At 34.3% G+C, this 26,250-nt stretch overlaps 1 protein-coding gene across 1 annotated transcript in view; it reads left to right on the plus strand.

Annotated features, from left to right (window-relative positions):
• Positions 1-11,212: 11,212 nt before the first annotated feature.
• The window catches only part of LOC124358948, a 108,587-nt gene continuing 93,549 nt past the window's right edge, over positions 11,213-26,250 (plus strand). Inside the window, exon 1 of the mRNA XM_046811232.1 lies at positions 11,213-11,504. Coding sequence (XP_046667188.1) covers positions 11,360-11,504 — 145 coding nt within the window. The 5' untranslated portion in view covers positions 11,213-11,359. The remainder of the gene's footprint in view (positions 11,505-26,250) is intronic.

Consider the following 26,250-nt stretch of genomic DNA (forward strand, 5'->3'; position numbering starts at 1 on the left):
GAGTAATCAATAAGTTACGAGTGTCTAGAGATTAGGATAGTATTCGGTTCAAAGTGATTGTTAACCAGAGTGATATAGTGTTGCAGTTTTAGTAATTAACTGTTAAATTATATAAAATTTCCCGTGACTGTTGGTATTGTTCCATTTTTACATTTTCTCATAATGTAACACCAATGAGGAGTTTTTTTGTAAATTTGTATTTTTAGAATATGTCACCATCAAGTACGCGTGCTGGGATAGCTACAACTCTCAGGCAGGATTGAATACTGCATCAGTATACAATACTTGGAGCGGAAACGTATCAATAAAGGACCGTTATTAGATTTTGAAAATGTGTCTGAAAGAGTTTCTTTAGCTTTAAATATTTCAACAAGAACTTTGAGTTGCATAAGATTGCAGTTAGAACGATTGAGGTCTATTCAGAAATATGGGCACATAAGCCTATGTGCCTTTTTCCGGAAAGTAGCCCAAACAAACCACCATGTTGTACTGTATACCCGCAAAAAGTTTGTTTTGGTACCTCAGCAGTGGGCTCTCTGACCTGTGTTTTACTAAGGGTATGTACAGCTTTATTTTACACAATCCATTGTGGTGTAAGAAAACCGAAACACAACAATGACCAAGTTCTGCAACTGGTTCGCCAAGGTCGAAATCATAGATCTGTACCCAGTTTGTGTCACTCTTTTAGTCAATGTGATCGAAATTATTTACTGGTTAGAAACAAAAACAAAGTAGAAAGAATTGGCTCAACTACACCTTCGTGGCAACTATTGTAACGTGTCTAGAAAAACTTCCTTTAGAATTAGTGATGGACATTGATTTAGTGATGGATTTGGGAACAGCGTTCACACCTCTCTTTTTATAAAATCGCACATCAAAAACTAATATACCTCAAGGAAGTATTTTAAAATGAAATATACAACTACGGAATCTCTGTTGTGTTCTAACATATACATACCGACGTACAATCCATTCTTCTACCTATCCAAGATGGGAAATGAAAGCCTAAACATAGATACTCAGCCAACCCCCTTTGCTGGCGTCAGATCTCTGCTTAAGTTTCTCTCTAGAGAAGAATCGAAGGGGATAGAATTCATTTTGGAAGAACGTAGGCCTATACCCTGAATGTCAGTTAATGTCAATAAACATGCGTTTTACATTATTTTGAGTATTTATTATTTTTCCTTTCTACATTTTTCAAAAAAGGGCACATAACAAACTTTTCTTATCACAAAAACAAATTAAATGAAAGGAAAATATTTTAAAATAAAAATAGGAAATAATAAAAGCTGGATTGTGATACAATTTTTTAGAAAGAAACGTTGAGTATGCAATAATATTGGAAATACTTTAAGCCTTATGTTCTCGAAACTGCATTTTGGCCATATGCCTTTTTTCCCGGAATAGGTCTCAATTACTGGAAGGTGAAGCCACCTCAGTAAACATGAACCATAACTTTGAAGAAGTTGACTAGAACTTAACCTTATAACGAAAATCCAACAGATTCTGTGAATCCACTGTAAAATTCCTGTAAAAACACCTGAAAGAAACGACAATCCTGACGTGTTTAATGTTCTTAAGCTGTGTACTCCCAAATAGTAAAATACCCCTTAAATCGAATGTAATATAGCTGGATACTTTTTGAAAACTGCAATAAGAAATTTTGTAGTGAACTGTGTATTTACTATTAATGCGAAACTTGTCAACCATTCGGACCTAAAAACAAGCTTAGGCACAGCTAGTCTGTTTCATAGCTACAGACATTGGCTAGAGTTTTAAAAAGTATAGGGTTGAAAAAAAAATAGATAATAGAAAAATACCATCATTAGCCCAAGCCTGATGTCTTAAAAAAAAAATTCGAGTAATGGAAATATAGATGACTTCAAGTGTTCTGTAAATGATTCATTAGGAAAAAGCAAATATTAACCCTCGTGCTGTGGCCATGGGAACTTCCTTTATTAGTAAGCCCATTTCAAACAGCAGCTGACCTTCACGGTAAAATTAAAAAAAAATAATACTAAAAGTGAATAAACTGTATTGTCATGTATATCATATTTTTGGTAAGAAATGCTCTTTTACGATTAGTAACTATTACTGAGATAATTTTCTTCTAGATTTATTCTTTCACGTCATAAAGAAAAGCGGCATAAAGTTTCATATAAATTATAATTGTTTGTTTGAATGGAAGGACTGTGAAGGAAACAGGATTTTCCGGACATTTGCCGTAGTTCAGTGATACAAGATATAAGTAACACTACGTTTCGAGATCTGCAATCTGATCTCTTCTTCAGGTAAATAACTAATCTAACACATAATTATTACAAACTAGGTTGAAATAAACAAATCATACCAGAACGTTGTGACACGCGTAAGTCAGGAATCACAACTACCGTGTTGTGTGTCAATTTCACTAACTCTACAACATGCACTTAATAAAAACTAAATACACCTCTAATAATTAAAACTGAACTAAAGAATACACGTCACAATATGCCTGCATTCACCGACCAACCACTTAAGAATGTCGACACTTAAAAGAGTACATTATTAAGAAATAATTATTTTATCCCAAAACATAAATAACATTCTTTATAAAACAATAATCTGTTCCATTAAATTGCAACATTTGTGCAAAAAATTACTGAATCAAGCTAAAATTTGTTGTTAGCTACACTTTATGTTTATAATATTTTTGAGTTCTGATTTCCTTTATGCACATTTGGCTAAAATAAAATGTAACAAAATGTTAATAAATATTTTAAAAAATAACCGAGTGTTAACAAAATAGTAAATGCCTGTACATTGAGTAAATTTTTTTTGAAAAAAGTTGTAATTTGTAACATTAAAATAAATTATGAAATATTGTTTGCATTTCTTAGTTATAATATTATGTTAGAATGAATTTTTATAAAGGACATATAATACTTATCGATAATGTGATATTATGTCACAATAAAGATTTGGCAGAAAAATAAGAACCCTTATAAGTATTTTAGTCACTGTAACAAAATTGTTGGGTATTTTTGGATCTAATATTATGTTAGACCATAATCGTACGAAAAATAATATATGGTATATAATGACGTATTTAAGGGTCTTAATTGACGCGCGGATTTAAAAATAAGTTTGAAAACTATTTGCTACAGTCATTACATCGCATCTACAGACACAAATTGTAACGAAATACACAGATTAGAATCTCCTAAATTGATTTGTATCATTATTATTGCGATATTGTGTAAAATGATAGTGCAATCTTATCATTATTCTGAAGGTAGCTCAGCTACCTTTGCCGCATTACAGCAATAAAAATATGAACCCGCCTCAGATATCTCCTGCACAGTTCTAGGGTTAATAATTTATAATTCTGGGAGAATCTACGCATAGATAAATTCGCCACCATTAATATTCCAGTTGACAAAAACAGTGGTTTAATTATCACAAAGAGATGAACCATAAGGAGTTTTAAGGATTGGTTTATTGAAGTAGCCTAATACTCAAATCAATTCCGTCTGGTTCAACTGTTGCGCTGAGAACTGCATCTTATTACTCTCGAAGTGCCAACATTTTCCTCTAGGAAGTGTGACAGGGAAGAGTGGCTGGAGTCGAAATTCGTTCGAAATCGAAATCCGGTAAAGCTGCACGCCCAAATCGTAAGTTACGAGACCAGCAATAAAGCCTTTCAGCTTGGGTTCATTGGGTTCAAAGTCGTACATCTGCCATCGTAAATTCCGATAGAACTAGTATGGACAAGTTTAAAACGGTTTGTTGTTGCACGAATACCACCTTTGACTGCTAGCTGAATGACATTCAAGTATGTTTATGGAAGCAGTGAGATCTCTCACCCTGGATGTCTGGCCAAGTGTGTACAGCATGTAGAAACATTGAAGCTGATTGGACAAGTGAGGAACTTTGTGACGTTAGTGTCTTAGAATTAGTTATTTTGGCAACCTGGTGATTTCGATGGCAGTGATTCCGATAGTGACGACGATCCCGACAGGGATGTTTGAGGTTGGATGAATTCGAGGTATGATAAAATCTAAAACATTGTTTTAAAGTGTAATGTACATGAAGTGAAGTCCAAAGCCCAACCTAAAAATTTTCTATTATAATAACTGTACTAGGTTTTCCCTTCAGCATTTACTCTCATAAACCACCCCTTTTTAACGATGTACATCTTGAGCTAAGATTACGATATAAAGTCCTTTTAAACCACTCTCCATTGGATGTCTGCTACATAAAAACTATTTCTTAAGTCCAGTATTCATTTACTAATTTTAACTTTCACAATGAGCCAAGACAAGAATATTAAACCATATCTAGACCAGGACCTATATTGTAAATGTTTCAAAACTTTAAACCGGCGTAAATTTGTAAAGAGTGAACCCACTGAGGTCGAATTTGCGGCATTGTACTCTACTAATAAAGAACTTTAATTTTATGTACTATTCGACATATGCTCTCATTTAAAATTTCCATATGATCGCTGTGGCCATCCCCTTCACATAACAAAAAATGGTAGTTACTTCAAAAAGTAGATATATAGGTGCAGTAATGATGTACCTTGTTTTATTGCTTTAACTAAAGTCGTTTGGGAGATACCAAGCCAGTGCGGAACATTTTTAAAACATGTATATTTATATTCACTTTAGAGAAATATTAGTTTATAGTGAATAACTAAGTACGCTACACCCAGTGTTAGATCCACGATCTAGCATAGGCTAGAAATTACTCTGGTGAAAATTAACAAAATGATTGGCAAAAGAGTACTATCTTTTTAAACTAGTTGACATTGTATACAGCCCTTCTTTATTGGTAGAATCATGGTAAAAGATGGCCTCTCGATGGAACTAGAAACTGTACCAATGAAAACTACCCCGGTAACATATACATCTAAATGTGTCTTTGACTTAAGAGGCTGATACAGACCTGGCCTAACCTTCTTCCGAGGAACATGACTGAGATTAATGCCCAAAAACCCTTTCTCATAAATCTACCACCTACCTTACCCATCCAGAATATCCTGTCACTCCGGAAGCAACGTAAAGGACCTTTTAGGACTCCAAGCAAGTATCAGTTTCTTGTCCTAAGAGAATAGAAAACAATACAGGAGAGCGGCCAGTGAATTCTTTCCATTTTAATTTCCAACGTGATACTGGTTTATTCGTCAAGTTAATGTGTGGTTTTTAGAGGAAGAAAATTTTACAAAGCTAATTTTTCTTCCATTGACTTGTAGACAAGTGTCTAACTAAAAGTATCCACCCCTACCCCTCTTGCTCCCCTCTACACACCCAAAAAGCACGCGTTTCAAAGCCTCTGGTTTATAGCCCATACCTTTATAAATGTTCATTATATATGTGCGTTTTTTGGGATATATTTTTCTAGTTAAATTACCAAAAAATAAGTTATGTCTAAGTTTTTAAACTTCAACTCTTTTTGTAAAGCTGGCCTACACAACTCTGTTGCAGTTTTGAAATTAATGTTCGGACTTCTTTTTAGAATAGAGATTCTTGAAAAGTTTGAGCCAATTTGTAGAAGTAGAGTGGGTAGATTATTCCATGGTATTCTGTTACCATTACCTGAGATGTAGTGTAAAATACTGAATACAAAATACAAAAAGTTTCCATTTTAAATTATTTATTAAATATAAAGTTGAGACTGTTGATACTATCCTGCCTATTTTAAAGACATGTCTCATTTTTAAGTTGAGGTGCGATGTTATAAGGAAGGAGTAATGGCATAAACTTCCGTATAATAAGGGGCAGGGTGAACTACTAAGCTGGAAGACACATGACGGGTTCGCAGTACATCAATGTTTGCATTTACATGCAGGACTTCACTTTGTTAATAGTGTGCCAAATTCCATTAACATTGACCCAATGCTTCAGGAATTTAAAACTAGCCTGCATACGACGTTTATTGCATATGGATTTTTCAATACAGATGAGTGCATGGTCCACAATGGGAGGCCACCGAATTGGAAGATTGACCAAGTGCCAGAGTGGAACGATTCGAATATATGAGGTGTCTGAATGTACAAATTGTATATCCAAAAGAGATTTAGATGTAAGGATGAATGCACAATTTTATTGTTATCAGTATATCAATTTGACGACTGCCATGCAATCTATGAACTTCTAAAGAAATAAAACATTTATTATTAGTACTGTATTACATTGGCATAGAAAGGACACCCTTAAATGTTCCATAGGCTCACGGTAAATTCCATAGAAAGTAACACGTTTTGAGTATCAACATGTGTCTGAGAAGAGCTCTGAATTGTGTAATAAATTACTTGAAGATGACGCTTTAAGGAGTACATTTATAACCATGACACCATGTTGTGAGGGCAAATGGTTTAAAGCAGTGTTATCTCTTTTATAGTATCATAATGACAATAATTTCTGCCCTGAATCAAAACAGGCTTCAATTTTCAATAAAGAATCACTCCAAGGATGTAAAAGCAGCTTAAGGTCATCACTCCTAGTTCCTAAAATAATACATGTTTTTGTTCTCTTAGGACAAGAAGCTTATATATTGCACAGTCCTGTAAGAAACTTAGTCTACTGCTTCCGGATTGACAGGATATTCAAGATAGGTAAGGTTAGGGGGTAGGGACCGCCTCATATGGAGATCAATGGGAAGAATTAAGGTACTGATCTCAAAGTCATGTCCCCCTAGAAGAAGGGAAGTCCAGCTCTGAACCAACCTCTCCAGTCAAAGCAGGCAGGGGGTTGCACACCCTTGTTGAGGCTAGCAAGAACCTCTGAGGTTAGGGAACAAACCCCACCAACTCCAATGGTCATCTCCTACAGTAGACTAGACCTATCGAATTGCCCATGAACCCCAGAATCTCGACATTTGCGGTTAGTGATGTGCCCAGATTTAAGTGACACATCGGTTTTTGCTGCACCCAGTGGTAAGTTCAACTGGAAGGTATAAACTAGCCAGAAGTGATCCCTACTGGGTACTGCACTTGCCTTACTTTCTGTTCACTTTGGGAAAAATATCAGTAGTCTTGACCTCCCTTCCCCAAAATATTTTTCTTGGCCACGTTCTTGGATGTAAGCGTGTCTGATGCCACTTTCCATCCACAGCTTTCCTGTGAATTTGGTTGGAATGTGTTCTTACGATTGAAAAAAGGTAGGAGAGGATATAAGGTCAAGCAATTTTGGAGATCTTTGCAGTATACCTCAATCAAGCAAAAGACAATTTGAGTTTAGGAAATTTTGCTGATCATTGTATTGAAGTTGCAGTATGGTCCTGCTTGTGTTGAAGGTTTGAGAATATTTTGTAAAATGCTCCATACAAATTACACCTTGCACCATCTGTGCCATAAAAATGGATGATCCAAATACTGGTATATTAGTTGTCCCCTTCTCTGGGTTCTTTTCTCTTGCCACTCTGCCCCTATCTACAACTTGTTATTACTAGATTACGTTATCATAAATGTTACTAGTAGTACCTGAGTTAAAGTTAACCTTTACGAGCGCTCACGTGATCAGAGTTTGGATTTTGTTACAATCACGATGGATGTTTTTATTTTTCCAGATTGTCCAACTTTCCGACGTCAGATCACGTACGATCTAGCATGTGCTCTGAGGTCGGGAAAGTATCGATCGGAAATTCGCCTCTCCTCACTTGCGAAAAAAAAAAACGTCCCTCGAGATAGTAGTAACTAAATTCATGCTCAAATCACGCGAGCGCTCGTAAACCTCCACTTTAACCTTTTTCTATTTATAATAGTACGTGTGTGATTACCTATTTATATAGCCTAATAACAAATAGCCGATAGAATTGGCTTTCGAATAGTACCAAAGCACCTTAAATGAGAATGTAGAAAACTTTGGTATGCTAGTATTTGGAGTATATATTTTTCAAACCGCAAACCGAGTCGGGCTGCTCATGTATGGATGTTTTGGAATGCCTGCAGGCGGAACACATACATACCGCTATTGACGGGCGCCAGCGGAGTAATTTCTAATGTTTAATAATTTCCATAACACTTACTGCAAGGCCAGTGCGAGGGTTCCTGAGATCTGATAGCAAACTTGCTTTAGGGCGCATCTATTAAGTAACTGAACGCCCAACCTCTCCCGTCCGTTGCTGATGACGAAATCCTGTTTTTGTCTGTCTGTATTCACCACAGAGAAATCAACACTGTATGTAATCCTTCGTATGTTGTATGCACGTTTACTGTTGATCGAGATCATCTAGAGAGTTTGAATGTGTGTCAACCTCAACTTCTATTGGAAATGTAAACATCGGCCCATTGATTTAATGGTTAGCCGTGTTGACAACGAAAAAAATCATAAAATAAACCAATTTGTGAAGGAAATTGTGTACAGTGTATATTATAAAAGTTAATCATATGAAATTGTTCAGTGACTTATCAAACACATGTGATAAAGTTCATTTTTTTGGATTGGTTGGTTTCATACGACACTTAAAAAAGCTTGCTTGATCTGCATTGTAATTTTACAAGCTAAACAGTGAAGGGCTTTTTCTTTTACTGATTCATGTTCATGTTGACTGGCTTACTGTTGAAAGGGTGGTATGGAGAATAGTTCTCAAATTAACGTATAGTTTATTGTCTGTCTAAGAACACATATTTAATCGATGTTAAACTAAAACTGTAAATGTAGAATCTTGGAGCATTGGAAAAACTATTTATTGTAGTATCACTAGATAAAGGAATACGACATAAATACGAATAAAACTGTAAAGATAAAGTGTCTTGTAATTTCGAACACAGCTTGGAACTGGAAACCAGTGCTGTAATAAGCCATTTACAAAATTACGTGATAAACACCTGTATAGATACTGATACGAGTTTTATATGCTAAGCATCTTTGAAACAGAGAGAATACCTTCTGTTACCAGAAATATTCTGTGTGCTGTTCTGACACGAAATATTTCTTCAGTTGGTCATTGGAGCAGGCAAAAGATCATTCTACCGAGCACTTCTTACGAATCAAGAGTAACCTACGTTCAATAATTACCATAACACTGTAACACGCAATATTTACGAAGACTGTGATTACCAAAGGTGTGAGTGATCTTCATGGTTCTCTTATGAAACATGCACAACATTGTTGTAGGAGCATTGAAGAATTCCTGCTTTTAAGTTGCAGCTAAATATCAGCTTGTAAGTTTCACATATTAATTAAAACATTACAGACGTTTACTACTAAAAGTGGACATCTCTGACCAAAGTAATGGAATAATATTCGTATAGGTTTTGTTCAAGGTACACCAGATAATAGTTTGACCATTCAAGCGAAGGCTAATATATGCGGTTTGCAAATTACAACTTAGTACACATTAACTTAAACCACTATTAATACAACCTTATATGTTTCTTGACGACAAAGTCACATGAAATCTATCTGTATTCCAACTTTGTTGAAAGGATTATTGTAATGTGAAGAATTTCTGGACGATCTTCATTGTAAGAAATACCTCAGTACCAGTCAGTCTTTATTTGTAAGGCATATCGTCCTAATAAGACCATCAGGAAATCCCAACTGCAAATCAGGAAGCCCTTAAGTACCCTAAAACCGAATACTCCAGAAATTCGAATAGCCAAACCACGCTAAAATAGGCGAATCCCAGTGATTCCCAGTGCTTCTGGTCTAAAACTGGAACCTATATACGGGAACTGATATATTCAAAAGCATATCTGGAGTCAAGACGCTGTAACTGAGAGAAATAATTTATAATTTGTCTTATCTCCAAATCATTGCATCAAAATATCTTTGCCGGAACAGGAAGTTCCGGCAAAGAACTTCCATATTGCATCTAAGGAACTGTTACCTGAACAGGAAAGATATCTTTGAAGCATCCCGGAAAATTGGAAATATTCCTAAAAATACTCCTCAAGCCGTCCTGATGGGCAAGGTTGGAAGCTTGGGTGGAATCAAATTGCTATCATATAGTTCCGTTAATCATGTATTTCTACCATTTGAAACAGTAGCGAGTATCGAACATTATTTCGGGGAAAAGGGCTGATTCATTGGGTGGTTTAGGAAGTATAAAATAAGGGTTCAGGAATCTTCCTTCTGGAGTTTTTGAGCTCTAAGCTCTCACAAAGGTGTTTTGCCTTAAAACAAACTACTAGGTGCATTTAATGTAGCCCTTTGTTTAAAAACTTCGAAGGGGGGCATTAGTCCCCTGAGCACCCTTTTATACGCCCATGATTTGAAATGTCAAAATTAACAGCTAATATATTGTAAAAGTTTAACTCGATTAACTTATTTGAAAGTTTATGAGATCACTATTGAATGATCCTGGTTGATTAAGTACTTTCGATCCCAATTGAATATTGACCCCATGTATAATAATCTTTTTACTATACAGTACTGTACACACTTAATGTTAGTCTGCCTTTTGCGTATCGCAATGAAATGTATACTCTTCGTCATTCATTCAAAGGAGTATCAGTGTTTCTTAGCCTCTCATTACACTAATTAGGCAATCAAGATTTTATAGAGATTTGAATTTATTAATTTTACATTATACCTTATAATGAAGCGTTTATTACTGTTTATGACCGATTATGTGTATAACATTAGTATAATATTGTCTTTGCAATTTAAAAATATAAAACTTGTTTTGATACTTGAGTAACGGCCAAACCCTTTTAAACATGTTTCTTATTTTTATGGGAAAAACTATAGTTCACTTTTCTTAAATACTCTAGTAAATATATATTTAAAAAAGAATATTTTGATACTAATTTTCTAGTTCAAATTCCATTATTTTAAATTGATTTTTCATATAACCACACTTCTTTATAAATGGGCGAATATAAAAACTCTTATTAAATGCCATATTTTATTTATTTCCATTTATTACATTTGGAATCTGTGATAAAATTATTACGGCAGCCACACATACTGAGTTTTGTCTTAAAAAGAACATTTGAATCAGCCATTGAATAAAACTTAATTACAAATTACTGGTCACAATATGATAATCTTTGTCCAATTGCCACGTACATGTATTTTTGGGATTACACAGAAAACGTATTTTGAAATAAATTTTGTTGGTAATAAAAGATGTTGCGTGGTAACCTAAATGGGCCTCACCGTTTATCACTTCTTGTCCAACAATTTGATTAAGGAGTCGGCTAAACGCAACAGTGAAATGTTTGAGACAGGCGCATGAAGGTCGCGCTACCGTAGCGGTTCTCCGCGATCAGCTGATCGGTAACTGCCGGAGCAGTCAGTATTGTGTCGTCTGCTGCGCGGCGAACAGCTGACTGGGTACATGTTCGCGCTCCTGCTTCCTCCCGCGACTTCGCCAGAGTCGGTGCGGAATATCCTCGTCTCTGACCGGTCACCTTTCTGCTGTCACCATGGCCAGTGCGTACAAATACCAACAGACAAGCGTCTACGGGGTGTGTGAAGAAGAGATGAGTGTTTACAACGAATCAAAGTGTTCATGTTTCTGGGATTATTTAATTCCGTTCACCCGATTTTGGGGAATTTTCACATCCGTTGGTGAGTACTGTGAAAAAGTTCGTAATTGTACATTATAACTAAGTTCATCGTACTTAAAAAAAATATATTGTAGTCTAGTCCTGTGATTTTTTAAAAACAAAATTGATTTAAGTTGTGTCGCAGGAATTTTCACGGCACCAAAAGATACAAAAGATTAAAAATTATACAAATCGGACGAGCTGCTCAAATAATACAGAGGTGCTTTGTGATAATAAGTACTTAGTAAATATTGGTTTATAGTAATATTTTACTTATTTACTGTAATAATTTGTGTATGCTCAAAAGTACGTAATGGGATGGTGTAGTTTTAAAACATTATATTTATATGAATTAATACAATGTTTTAAGCCGAATGATACATTTAGTGTTTCATGTATGTTGGAGACTTGTTGAACATTCAAACGTTTTATATACACCGATTTATATAATTTAGACATAAATACGAAGTTTACTTAATTACCGTACTATTACATTATACTACAGTAGACTCACATATAATTGAATATTGAGAATTAAAATAGAAAGTTTCAATCCTAATACGATTTATGAATGTGCATTACGCGTATACTGATGAAATAATCTGTGCTTATCCTAAATTTGCTGTTATTTAGCAGGTAAATATTTGATATTTTGACTATATATGTTTTTGTTGTCAAGTATGGCTCAGACGTATTTGTTAATTTCATGCATAATTAACCCTTCGGGGGTTTTTTACCGAAGCCTTGAAACGCATTTATATGGGTTTTGTAAACATTTTAAGATGGTAAATAGCCGAATTCTTACTTAAATGTAAAAAAGAATATTTTTATGGAGGGCTTTGCAACGTCTGATACATATTTTTTAACCATCTCTATTATGAATTCGAATTTTTAATTCATTTTTGATACAATACTTGTATAAAATTATGTCTTATAATTATCATCCTATATTTAACACCTGCATTTCCTTCTTTCTTTAAAAAAAGAGGTCCCAAATTTGATGCTTTCCTATCATTGTTCTCTTTGTACCAAGAACATAGACAATATTCGATTTAGTCTGTACTTTGAATGACCTTGACTCCTCGCCGACAAGAGAGTCCGTTGTCGTAAAGCAGTAGTTCTAGTGTAGACCCTAAATTTATGAGCGGAATTAAATTGTTGTTATTTGATCCATTAACAACAATAATGCTCTGTTTACACTAGTCCACCACATAGCTACGTAAGTTCAAGGTCATCGTTAGAGCATTACGGGTATGGTTATGTTTGTGAAGCGAGTATATTTGTTCCTCAACAGCTTCTTTTGTAAATATTTAGGCCAATTAAGTAAGGATTACCTACACAAACACTCTAGCTTCGGATCTTCTTGTACCATGCAAGTGTCTATATTAAAAATATAAAAAGGAAAAAAATATAAATTTTAAATAAATATGTGATTTGTTAAAACAAAATGTACAAGGACCAGATACGTACATTGTAAATTTTAATTTCATGACCTATATGTTAAACTATATTTGTTTAAAATTCGCGTTATTTTATGTAGCTGCTCAGTTATACAGGAATAATTCACGACCTACTTCTTTCAGTTCTCTAGGTAAAACTACGATATTTTCATTAAAAAAAAGCTTTATGACGTATTGCGTTTTACTAAATCCGTTGGTTGTTAAAGCAGAGGGTTTTTTTAATAAGTCTCTCAAGTTCTTTTCAGATCTCTTTAGCAAATGTTACCTAAAATCTAATTAAACAGTAAAAGTAGTTAGGGTTTGATGAATTGACTGGAGGTAGGTTTGGGATGTTTGGCGACTAAATATACACGTACTATGGAAAAATGAATCGCTAAATATATTGCTAAACGCTAATCTCTAGAACGGCTGGACCAATTTGGCTAATTATTTTAGTAAAATATTCGTTTGATTTGAGGGTATATATGAAGAAAAATATTAGAAAATATACCAGGAGTATATATTGAAATTCTGAAAAAAAAAATTGTAACATATGTTTCGTAATCCATATGTAACTAAAACTAAATCAGCTGTTGACCCAGCTGAAATTCTATGAAAAATTATGACACTAGAAATATCTTAGACTGGAACTATATGACAAGGATAGAAGTAAAGTTTAAATCATCACTAAAACATGCATTTTTAGTAAGTATTTGGAACTAAATAACATTGAAAACATATATCAGATCGATAACAGTTCTCAATTAAATGAATTTTTCTCGTGTAAAAATAAAATATATAATTCTGTACGAAGGACCCTTTAAAACATGACAAAAATAAAACTTGAATATGTTAGCAATTATAGGCTGTGAATTTTCAGTCAGTGATAGAACCCGGGGCAAATACGTTCGCCAGCACACGCTTCCGATTATCGAAGTATTTTATTTTTCACTGGAAAATTAAATTTGTTAAAACATATTTTTAACACTAATGGATCCTTTCCAGTCTCCACATTATGCGTGATTTTGTGGTAATTTCATAACAGTTTCGGTTGCAGCATTTCACAGAAACGGTCTTTGAACTAGCTCCAAGCTGATTCGGGTTTTAGGGATTAATTAGGGTACTAGCAATTATAATAATTAGGATTCAGTAAAGCTTACTTTTATGGATTTATCGTTGTGGTGAACAAAGAGCGGTACGTTTGGGTCTTCTCGAACCCATAAATGTCAGTCTCGATTGTCAGAATGACAACATAAAGAAAATTTTACAATATTGATTTGTGACAAACCAACTTAAAATCAGACTTTTTAAGCGAAATGAATTTTTAATAATACTATGAAAAAAATGCGGAAAAACGCATTGCAGTTACAACATGGATGTCCCTAACGTAACAAAATAATGTACAGAGATAATACCGTTTATGTTCAGTGACAGTTAAATAACAGAGTGTTTAAACTTGCTTCTGTATACAGGCCTTGCTTTGGTCACTAGAATTCACATAGGCCTCTTTTTAGTAGAAAATAAAAAGTAGAATTTGGAGACCTGAGATGAAGAGCGAGACTGTACGTATCAGTGTATAAAAAGTTATTTGATCCGATGCTAAAATCTGTTATGGTTGCGTCATTTTAACGGAAAACAAAATGAAAAGTGAATATTACAGAAAGTATTCTATTGAGTAAAGTCTGACAAAAATAATATTACCCAATACCTTAAAGGTAATTTATACAAATGAGGAACCCTTCACCAAAACTGTAAACCTTCTATCAAACTTTGATCAAATATGTGAAAACCATCAACTTTAAACACTACTCATGCCATGATTAAGCTCGGTAGTCTTACAAGATATACTGTATATTAAAATTGATCATGTAGTAAAATGGTTTGATAAAGAATGATCAAGTTTGATAGTATGATTAGTCTTGTGAAGATTAATTAGGAACCATCTTAATTTCACAACCTTTTTATTATAATGGATATCAACGTCTTGATTGATTTTCATGGAGAGATGTTATGATCAGCATTACAAATGGGAGAAAAATAAGTTTGATTAAGTTTAGATTTACAAAGAATCAAGTTTTGGCAACCCTGTTTTACAATAACGCGTTTTCCGATTAGAATACTTGTGAATATAATATGTTTGGAATATGTGGAATGTTGTTTTAGTCTGTAAGGTGGTTACGACTTGGACTTAAATTCATTTTTAGGTTATTCGTAAAAAGGATATTTCCATTGCGTACTTTTATACCTGAAATTGTATCAGTTCGTGTCTTAAAATATGAGAAGTTTAACTTGTAGTATAAGTTCCTTGTTTGAAGTTTATTTTTGACAATGGATTGTAAGGAAACAGGATTTTCCGAACATTTCCCATCGTTCAGTAGTACAAAAACTTACTGTCGTTACTGATTGTTTATAGTATAAGATTGGTAATCTAATTATTCAATCGAGAGTAGAAATACACTAAAGAGACATAGAAAGAAACTAATAGTTTGATCTAGTTTCGCTGTTGCAAAAGGTGAAACAAAGAAACATTAACTAACCTGCAACTCGGCATTGTGCAGAAAAAAAAAACAAAGCACTTTTACATCTGATTCGATCAAACAGTTATCTGTCAGATTTGGGAACAACACAATCAGCCGTTTCTCACTAATGGCCGCCGACGAACTGATGTGTTTGGGAGTCACTAACCACATTATTGGCTGGAGACCTTGTTTACGTCTTTTACGTGACTTACTCATTATTGAAAAGCTCACACATCAAACACCTCTCGCCGAGATATCAATGTTAGTTGTCTTTTTAAATGTAGCTTTATCAGTTATAGAAATAACTTTCAGAAACACTAATTGTTGTTCCAGATCGATAAACCTTGATCATCTTGTTAGGTCTGGTTGCTTCTTTGTTTGCAATAATAAAATACACCTATTTCTTTCGTATGCATTTTTATTAACTTTTATTTTCCTTGGCAAAACATATCATTCGAGGGACTGGAAACATGTCATTTCTGTTTGTCTCTCCACACTGTAAAAACGATCGAACTTATTAACTTGAAATGTTACACTAAACTTCATTTCCATATAAGAAACACTCAGTCGGTGAATGGAATCTGGCTGAGAATTAGCAAAACTTTTTTCATTCGTCTCTGGTAGGCTTGATGGGAACGAGAAAATAGCAAAATAATGGAAACAAACTGAGTACAATCATAGATGAGATTTTAACACGTGACTTATGACCACTAACTATCTCAACAACTCCATCATCACCACTTGGATTTGATGTGTTGGTTGTGATTATTTACATACTGCTATAAAACCCAACTTAATGAACCATGCGAGCTATATTGAGAAATATTTCATCTTTATACTTTAAGCTTTGCATAAAACTTCATTCTTTCGTAAGACAAGAATGATTTCTATGATGGTGCATGCCCAACCACAGAATTATTTAGTAGGGTGGCACAATTTCTCTGTTGTCCGCCAGGGGATTTAAACATTTCTTTTCAGTTTATTGTCTGTACATAAAACGTGATTTCTCAAATAATGAGCAACCACTAATCATCATTAATCAACGTAAAGTCGTAATTCTTCGACAAACCCCAATTGCCGGGCTCATTAAAACACCGGCAGTGTAACAAGTTTCTTTTGAATGAGGCTTTTCGTTGATTCTTTATTCACAGTACATTGTTTTCCTAAATCAATCTCTTCTTTTGTCAATATTGCTGGTAAAATCTCCTACGATTACATTCGAAATTAGTACTACCTTCCAAAGCTTGTGGTAGTTGTATAGATTCAGAGACCGTTGACTACTCTATGGAAGTACAGCGTTTGTCCAGAAGTACAATCATATAGTTTTATGACCACCCAATCAATATTATATACGTATATTTATATACTGACGGAGAATGTGTTTATGCGTAAATCGCAGTTCTGTCATAGTTAAAGAATCTGTATAGTAAAGCAATGGTTTAAAATATATCTACCTCTAACGAAGTCCCTGTGAGAAAACTTGATTTGCTATCGATGTTTGGGGTTTACAATTTCACGAGAAATAAGCCTAGCAGAACGTCGTTCCCAAAAACTCATATTTATTTAAGTACATATCTCCAAAACTAGGTTCAAATTGAAAATATTTGTAAATACTTGGATAATTGTAGCCTATTGAATAGAAAACGATAAAAACTTCCTTGAAAACCCGCATACTACTTTCCAAAGAGATCAGAGAAATTAATTTGAGAGTGAAATAACTTTAACAAAGAAAGTAGCATGAAATTATAAAACAAAATTGGCAAGCTGTTTTAAGAAGCAACATTGGTCACTGATTGGTTGTTATAGCCAATCACGTTACGGCTCAGGACCATTCAATTCACCTGTATAAGCTGCTAATATTATTGGCAGTACCGAGTTGACATCTGTTGACTGAAGATAGCTCAAAACCTGAGCTGATGTTGACTGAGCGAAGCCGGAATACTTGAAGAACTTATGTCGAATCAAAGAGACGTAAGCGGGGAAAATTTCACGTTATTCATTACGCCAGCCGAGTAAGATCAAGGAGTAAGATAAGTTTATTTGGTACGTTCTGATAAAAATACTTTTTAAACCTAAATATTTGCCTATTAAACATATAAGAATTAAGAGCGATAGGCTTACAACGATACTGATTGAAAACATTATCTCGAGAAATTTATTTTAATATTTAATCTGCGAACAAATGCAGTAACTAACACCGGTCTTACGTGTAACACATAAATATCTAATGATATCTAATAGAAAAAATGTATGGAACTTAAAAATCAGTTTAAAGACTTAAAATAACTTTTTTTACTTTTCGAAGAGGAAAAAAATGAAAAATGAAAAGGGATTAAAAACACCCTAATGTACATTATAAATTTAAATACTTATTATTTGCTAGCGGTAACATTTCTACCAAAAACGTTCAAACCCATCATAAATGTATTAATAAGAAAAATCGTTAATTTTCATAACATTTTATATTTAACGTGTGCAGTATATAATTTTGACATAAATAATTTACATGAGGTGTTTTTCATCGTAATAGAATACACAAAAGTTCATTTTAATCTATGAAATCGGATGATCGTTCTCGAGGTTCATAATGCATATAGACTGTCCTGTAGTTTACTCTCAAATATTCTATCTCAGAGAGTATCATCGCGTTGCATATTAAAACTGTCCTGGAGATCTGTGACGTCAGACGCGTTGTTGGGGCCGCTATTTATGGCCCTGCTTTGAAGGTCTCCCTCATTGATGGCGCTGTTGTCACAAAATAAACTATCTGTAAATATCTCTACCACTCCACGACCGCCGCGTGAGAGATGGCCCCATACAGGCAATGATTCATTCACTTTGAAACCTTAAGTGTTACAAAATAACAATGACACCTGAGCTGATACTTGCGTTAAAATTTGTATTGGACGCTTAGTGCCCATTGAAAAATTACTGTTGAGGAGTCAGTAGAAGGCTGACCTAGATCGGATGCATTGCTGTTGCATCTCGAGTATTGCAGGCGCTAAATTTGCTTTGCTCATGCACGATTTTACAAAACTAATTTTTGCAAATACGAGTAATATTAAATGAAAAAAGAAAATTACTTCAGGGAATTACATTTTTTTTACTTACAAGCTGACTGTAAAAGAATAATAAAGATATAATTAAAACTTTGATTTTATGGTTAACAGCTCTCTGATTTGATCGCCAATAAACTTTTGTTTTTATATTTTTAATTACCTTTCATTCATTTTTTTAATAACTGTACTTTTTGGGATATTTATTTCTTACCCATATGTACACCAGAAACTTCTACTTAACTGCCACTTGTAATTAATGTTATATTTTAGACTATCAAACATCGTATGTTATATAATGTAGGTTATTTATTATAGCATTTAAAAGCAGTCTAGTGACGCCATATTTATTGGGTGTCAAGTTATGATTCATGCTCATTCAAGGACTTACAGTTGGAAACTTCACTTATGCTTACATCTGCAGTTTTTCGCTGAATCGTCACAGGTTATAAGGTTTAATTCTGATTAATATGGTTTAAATTGGTTTTAAACCCATAAGTGCTGAGTGTAATTTTATAATTTAAACTACTGAAATTTATTACGCACTCCTAAGGGCTACTTCTAGCCACCACTGTATGTAGCCACCAAGGGTTTTAGCATAAATTCATTTTTTAAAGCGAGAATGTTCTAACAGTTCGCGTGGTTTCAACAAAAAATGTTTGGATGCAAAACACCTCATCAGCAGTCCAGAGAGGTGCACACAAAACCGAGCAGTTTCAGGACCCTTGTCCCTTCTAACCCGTCGTGAATCGTGGGACACTAATAACATAACTCAGTTACTGTATTGTCACTTTCGTCCCTTTACATCATTTTTGAGAAATGATTCGTAACAAGTTCTAATGCAGGCCACCATTTATATAACGAATTTATGTAATAACGAGTAATAAATGATATATGTATTGTGCATCGAGTAATAAAGGACGAATAGAAAAGAATGACCCGATTTAAGCTGCTATATTATTTTAATATCGTTTCACTCAGAGAGATCTGACTTTGAAATGCAAAGAAATGAAGTTAATAAAGTCTGTCACAATATCTTAAAATAAAATTTCTTCTTATTTCTTTAAGACAAGATTTTAACTTATATAGAGACTTTATAAGAAAAATAACACTAAATATTCTACTGTAAACATTTTTCAGTTAACAACTAAAGAAGCAATTTTATTGAGGAGTATAAACTGAACAAGTGTTAAAATGACATACTCAAATTCGTTAGTACGTACTCACATATAAAATAATAGTGTACTCGTACATAATGTCTTATTAGAAACATACTCCCCTACAAATACTAGTAATGCTAGTACAAGTGCAGCGAGAGGCCTTTGCCAACCCCGTCCCCAACTTCCGACACAGGTAGTGCTCCTTTAGCGATCCCTCGAACCGAGAACGACTCTTTATTGGTTAATTTATTATTATTTTGGTTTAATTTGAGTAGTATATGAATTACGTAATTGGTGTGAAAGATATAATGTTGTCGACTGTATAACTATAAATTATTTAAAAACTTTCATTCAAATTCACCATTTTTAATAATGCGTTTTATTTGTTATTGAAACAGTTAGGGTCGGTAGAAGTGAGTTAGGGTCATGCGCATTTTTTATAACTCCATTTAAGATGGACAAATCTTAAAGGCTAAAAATGTTAGTTAAAATTATTTAACTCAAAAATTCTTATCGAATCAATTTCACAAATATATTTTTTGTAAAAATAGAAACCCAAGGAGCTTGAACAATTTGTTTAAACACCATTGCTATAAACATAACAGTAGTAACATTCACTATATTAGACGATATATTTACAACAACCAACTTTACGATGTCAGTTCTCATTACAAAAGTATGTAACAGAATAATCAATTAAACCATCAGACGAGCAATATAGCAACAGTAACATGCACTATATTTGACGGTGTAACTACAGCAATCAACTAGGTGTTCGTTCAAATTACAGCAGTAGTTAACAGAATAATCAACTAAACCATCAGACGAGCATTATAGCAACAGTAACATGCACTATATTTGACGGTGTAACTACAACAATCAACTAGGTGTTCGTTCAAATTACAGCAGTAGTTAACAGAATAATCAACCAAACCATCAGACCATCAATTGAGCGCGCAAATTAATTAACCCATGAACGACTACTGTTCAACTGAGACATGTATTACAACTAAAATGTCTATTAAGTAGAATTGTCCCAGTTTATGTATGCCAGTAATTTGTGATCATATTTATGAAGGTGTTAAAGAACAAAATTAATAAGAGTACCTGGATGTATGCATGTACAACAGTGTAAGCTTAGGTTTCAACTTGATACGTAAAAAAATCCGTTGCACACGTAACGTACCCAACGAGAGACTAATTTAGATGGTAACTGTCAATCGGCTATACATAAAGTTTTACGTAAAAAATCCATTACACACGTAACGTACCCAACGAGAGACTAATTTAGATGGTAACTGTCAATCGGCTATACATAAAGTTTTACGTAAAAAATCCATTACACACGTAACGTACCCAACGAGAGACTAATTTAGATGGTAACTGTCAATCGGCTATACATAAAGTTTTACGTAAAAAATCCATTACACACGTAACGTACCCAACGAGAGACTAATTTAGATGGTAACTGTCAATCGGCTATACATAAAGTTTTACGTAAAAAATCCATTACACACGTAACGTACACTACGAGAGCCTAATTTAAATGGTAACTGTCAATCGACTATAAATATAGCTGTACGTAAAAAATCCATTACACACGTAACGTACACTATGTCAGCCTAATTTAAATGTTAAATAACTCTTAACAGGCAATTTCGTATGTTATGGCATTATTTGTTTCTTTGTATTTGCTGTAAATAAGAAACATTATAACAAAGTTCTGTGGTAAGTATGATATCTATAAGATGAATGTTATGTTATGAATAGTATAGATGAATGGTATGTAATGAATAGTATCGATGAATGGTATGTAATGAATAGTATCGATGAATGGTATGTAATGAATACTCGTAGTAAAGATGATGTTAGGAATACACCACATCTCGTGCCACGCGCTTGTTTCACTATGGTAAGTTTTTATATCCTCTTGCAGATAAACGAGAAACTGTGCCAGCCTAGTGAATGATAGGGTTTATCACACTAAGCCAAATACATCGAATAAAAGTGCGCCATCATAATAGAAATTAAGTTCGTGCCAAATTTATAGTTAGCAGATGCCCTACTGATAGTTAGCTACGTGTGTTACTGTGCCACATGTTGAGTTGACATACGATTTTACAGTCTGTTTACTAATTGATTGATTGATTGATTTATATTCCAACGGTTAGTGCCATATACAATAATCCACAATGTTAAATAAAAACAAATAATATCTGAAAAAATAGTACACTTCTAGATACACTAATACATATAAATGCAATTCATAAAAGTAAACAAAAACAATAATGCACAAAAAGAAGTCGTAAACAGCAACAGTGCAAGTCATAAAAAACGGAAACTGTAAAACATAGAATACTCATTAATCCAACCCATAACTGGTATAAGAGGAGAACATTTTAGTAAGTATAGGCTACAACAAAATATAAAGAGTTGAACATTCAACAGTGATAAAAATATGAATATCAACAAACAATACATATACGAGTAAAAGAAAAAAACTACACAATATGTATATTTACAACAATATTTAAACATTTGAATGATTAATAACAAAAGGAAAATGGTTTATATAAAAAAAGTTACAACACAAATCATACACAAGTAAGGTTAATCTATAATAAATGATGTAAACAACAACATAACAATACCAAATATATATATATATATATATATATATATATAATATATATATATATAACAAAATCATGCCACAATCATGCAGTGGAGAATGCTATAAATAGAAAAAGACGAATATCAAGAAAAAAAATAATTACACAAGTCAAAGAAAAAGAATTACTAGATTTAGATGACCAATAACAAGATAAAAAATGGTTTGTATAAAAATGTAACAACAAACATTACATTTATTGTGCGATTTTCACTTTGCTATTATGAATACCTGTAGACCATTATAAAAAGGTGTACTAACGCTCAGCCAAATATCATGGACTGCATTCACCATCATAGAACCCAATATTGCTTATATAGAAATGAATCTTCATGTAAAGTTATATTACAAGCCAGTCTATTCCATCCCCTCGAGTGGTAGGATTGGCTAATGCTCAGGCAATTAGTCTTCCCTGATACACGTCGGGGAAGATACTAGGATGCTTGATCTGCTCGGTTTTGCGTACTGAAGAGGTATTTTCCATTCAACAGTTTCTGCTAGAAACATTCACTCTATTGCTAAATTCTCCAGGGATAGGTATTAAATAACATTCTTTTCTATTAACTGCGGACAAGAATTTGGGGAGACTTCTCTTTGGACTTATGCCTAATGGGACCTTTGCGCTGCTCCCGGAGTGGCAATATATTCAGTATGACTACGGTCAGGGATAAAGGGATAAAGGGGGACCGTCTCCCATCAAGATCCCGTGTTACATCCACTACAAAGAGAGATAATGCGCATTATCTCTGCCATATTTCATTGGTAAGAGGCAAGCTCTGTTCCAGCCTCTATGAACCAAAGAAACCATTATACCTTGTGTTTCTATGTCATAAAATTCTACCTTTTAACTCTAAGGTATTCCCACCCTCTCCATTAGCCATCCTCTGCAATGAACTCATCCCTAACAGAACCGAACAACTCTTTCACACCAATATCTCGTCATTTGGTTAGTTAAGTTCGCATCTCCAGGTAAGAAGTTCGTGTAGGAGCAGCATATCGTGTCTACAACAGACTCAAGAGTTACAGTTCATTCGTACACCTGGAACTTTCGTAATATTAATGAATAATAATATAAATTTACCTTCACACATTCTTCAGTTTCACAACGTTATGACAAGTTTTATCAACACTGTTCCGGCTTTAGGGCATTCCAATGTAGAACCAATGAGCTGATTCAGTATTTTAGATCTATCTTACGATGTAACGGCCGATTCTCATTGATGGGCTGGTATCATGAGGTGCCGTCTACCTGTCCGTCTGCATGGCCACTAGTCTTGTCGTAACTCACCACGTTAAGAAGTAGCAGAAACAGATCTTGTTTTATCTCTAGCAAGGTGAAAGGGTGTTGAACTCCCTTTTTATCATACATCGTTGGCTGTAAAAGAGCCGTCGTGACTCTCGGTTCGTGATGAGCGATATCTCAAAACTCGTCGTTTTCTCGTTGATTGTAGCAGTGCTGTCTTGACTTTCGTCTCGTGATGAGCGGTATCTCAAGAAATTCTTCGTTTTCTCGTTATCAGTGCTGTATTGACTCCCGTCTCGTGATGATCGGTATCTCAATAAATTCTTCGTTTTCTCGTTATCAGTGCTGTATTGACTCCCGTCTCGTGATGAGCGATATCTCAACAAACTCGTCGTTTTCTCGTTGATTGTAGCAGTGCTGTCTTGACTCTCGTCTCGTGATGAGCGGTATCTCAATAAATTCTTCGTTTTCTCGTTATCAGAGCTGTATTGACTCCCGTCTCGTGATCAGCGGTATCTCAATAAATTATTCGTTTTCTCGTTATCAGTGCTGTATTGACTCCCGTCTCGTGATGAGTGGTATCTCAACAAATTCTTCGTTTTCTTGTTGGCTGTAGCAGTGCCGTCTTTGCTCTCGTCTAGTGATGAGCGGTATCTCAACAAATTCTTCGTTTTATTGTTGGCTGTTGCAGAGCCGTCTTGGTTCACGTCTCGTGATGAGCGGTATCTCGTTTTCTCGTTGGCTGTAGCAGTGACGTCTTGTTTCTCGTCTCGTGATGAGCGGTATCTCAACAAACTCTTCGTTTTCTTGTTGGCTGTAGCCGAGACGTCTTGGTTCTCGTCTCGTGATGAGCGGTATCTCAACAAACTCTTCGTTTTCTCGTTGGTTGTAGCAGAGCCGTCTTGGTTCTCGTCTCGTGATGAGCGGTATCTCAACAAACTCTTAGTTTTCTCGTTGGTTGTAGCAGAGCCGTCTTGGTTCTCGTCTCTTGATGAGCGGTATCTCAACAAACTCTTCGTTTTCTCGTTGGCTGTAGCAGTGACGTCTTGTTTCTCGTCTCGTAATGAGCGGTATCTCAACAAACTCTTCGTTTTCTTGTTGGCTGTAGCCGAGACGTCTTGGTTCTCGTCTCGTGATGAGCGGTATCTCAACAAACTCTTCGTTTTCTCGTTGGTTGTAGCAGAGCCGTCTTGGTTCTCGTCTCGTGATGAGCGGTATCTCAACAAACTCCTCGTTTTCTCGTTGGTTGTAGCAGTGTTGTCTTGGGTGTTGTAACATCATCAGGTATGTTTATCGGTATGTTGAACGGATGGTTTGCAACTATTTGTGGAAGGAACTTGTCGAGATGGACTTTTTCACGGACCCATCATTTCCAGGCGAATTGTCATATAAAACAATGAGTATTTTTCTTATCATTCAGAATGTTTTCGGGATCATTTTTTTTGCTTTGTATACCTCAATATTCAATAGTGGACATTAAACTCCTGTTTGTGTTTTTGTCGTGTATACAAAACTACTGCAATATAAATAAAAATCTACACACAATTCACATACCTGATGATGTCACGGAGTTAACGAACACTTCGTAAATCGCAATATTACTTAAGAAGGTAAATCTATAATTCATTAATACTCACTTAATCAGGTTATTGATGGTAAAACGATACCTTTATCCAATATATTTTCTACCTTACTTTTGAAATTTGATACATTATCTATTTTTTTACGTAAAGCAACTCTTACCAACCGTGTTGAAATTGCTTCTCAGTTTCATTATTAAAACACAATAGCCCAGAAGCATTTAAACGAAAATGAAATATTAATATTACTTCTATATTAGCGAGTAACTGCTCGAGGTACGAGATATTCCTAAGTGATAATAATCCGTATGATTAACACTTCTTCAGTAACATTTGTTACATTCGACGAATAATTTATTTTATAGACCACGTCGTCATTAGATAGTAGGTGTTACTAATAAATGTTAATGTTATGTGTACTGTAATTCCGTTGGAGGATTTTTGTTTGTATAGTTTCATAGATCTACACTTATCACATAATTAAATAAATAGTACTGCTTGGAAATACATTTATAGCTATGATTCGTCCCGAAAAAAATGGTTTTATTAAGTACCGGCTGTAATAAAACGATCTTATATTTTTCTCCGTAAGAACAATAATGCAATGTTACGTTATTGCCTTTATTATAGTTACATTTCTTTTTCAAATATGTTTGATATTCTTAAAAAGGGTTTCCCGTTATTTTTGTAAAGTGTATACTTGTAAATATTTTCATTATTAAGTACAGCAAAGAAGTATGAGATTTTTCTGAATAACCTATAAAAAGATCGAAGAAACTAAAACGATTTTGGATGAATATTGATCATTAAAATGGGAAGTCTCCAATAATTCTCTAACTAAAAATAAGTTCATAAAAATGTGTGTTATTTTAATGGGCCAGTACCGCATCGCTTAGTATGAAGAATTCACCTTGTAATGCGAGCATTTAACAGTAACAGTTTAACATTAAATACCACTCTTTTAAATACATTATTAACATTACTAGGATATTGCAAACATTTCCAGAAACGTTCCGGTTATGGTTTGTTTTCTATAACGTTTAAAATTTGAACCGGAAAATAAATAAGGTCTCTGTCGACTGAAAATGTAAATACACCTA

The sequence above is a fragment of the Homalodisca vitripennis genome, chromosome 4 (assembly GCF_021130785.1).
Source record: "Homalodisca vitripennis isolate AUS2020 chromosome 4, UT_GWSS_2.1, whole genome shotgun sequence".
Lineage (NCBI taxonomy): Eukaryota > Metazoa > Arthropoda > Insecta > Hemiptera > Cicadellidae > Homalodisca > Homalodisca vitripennis.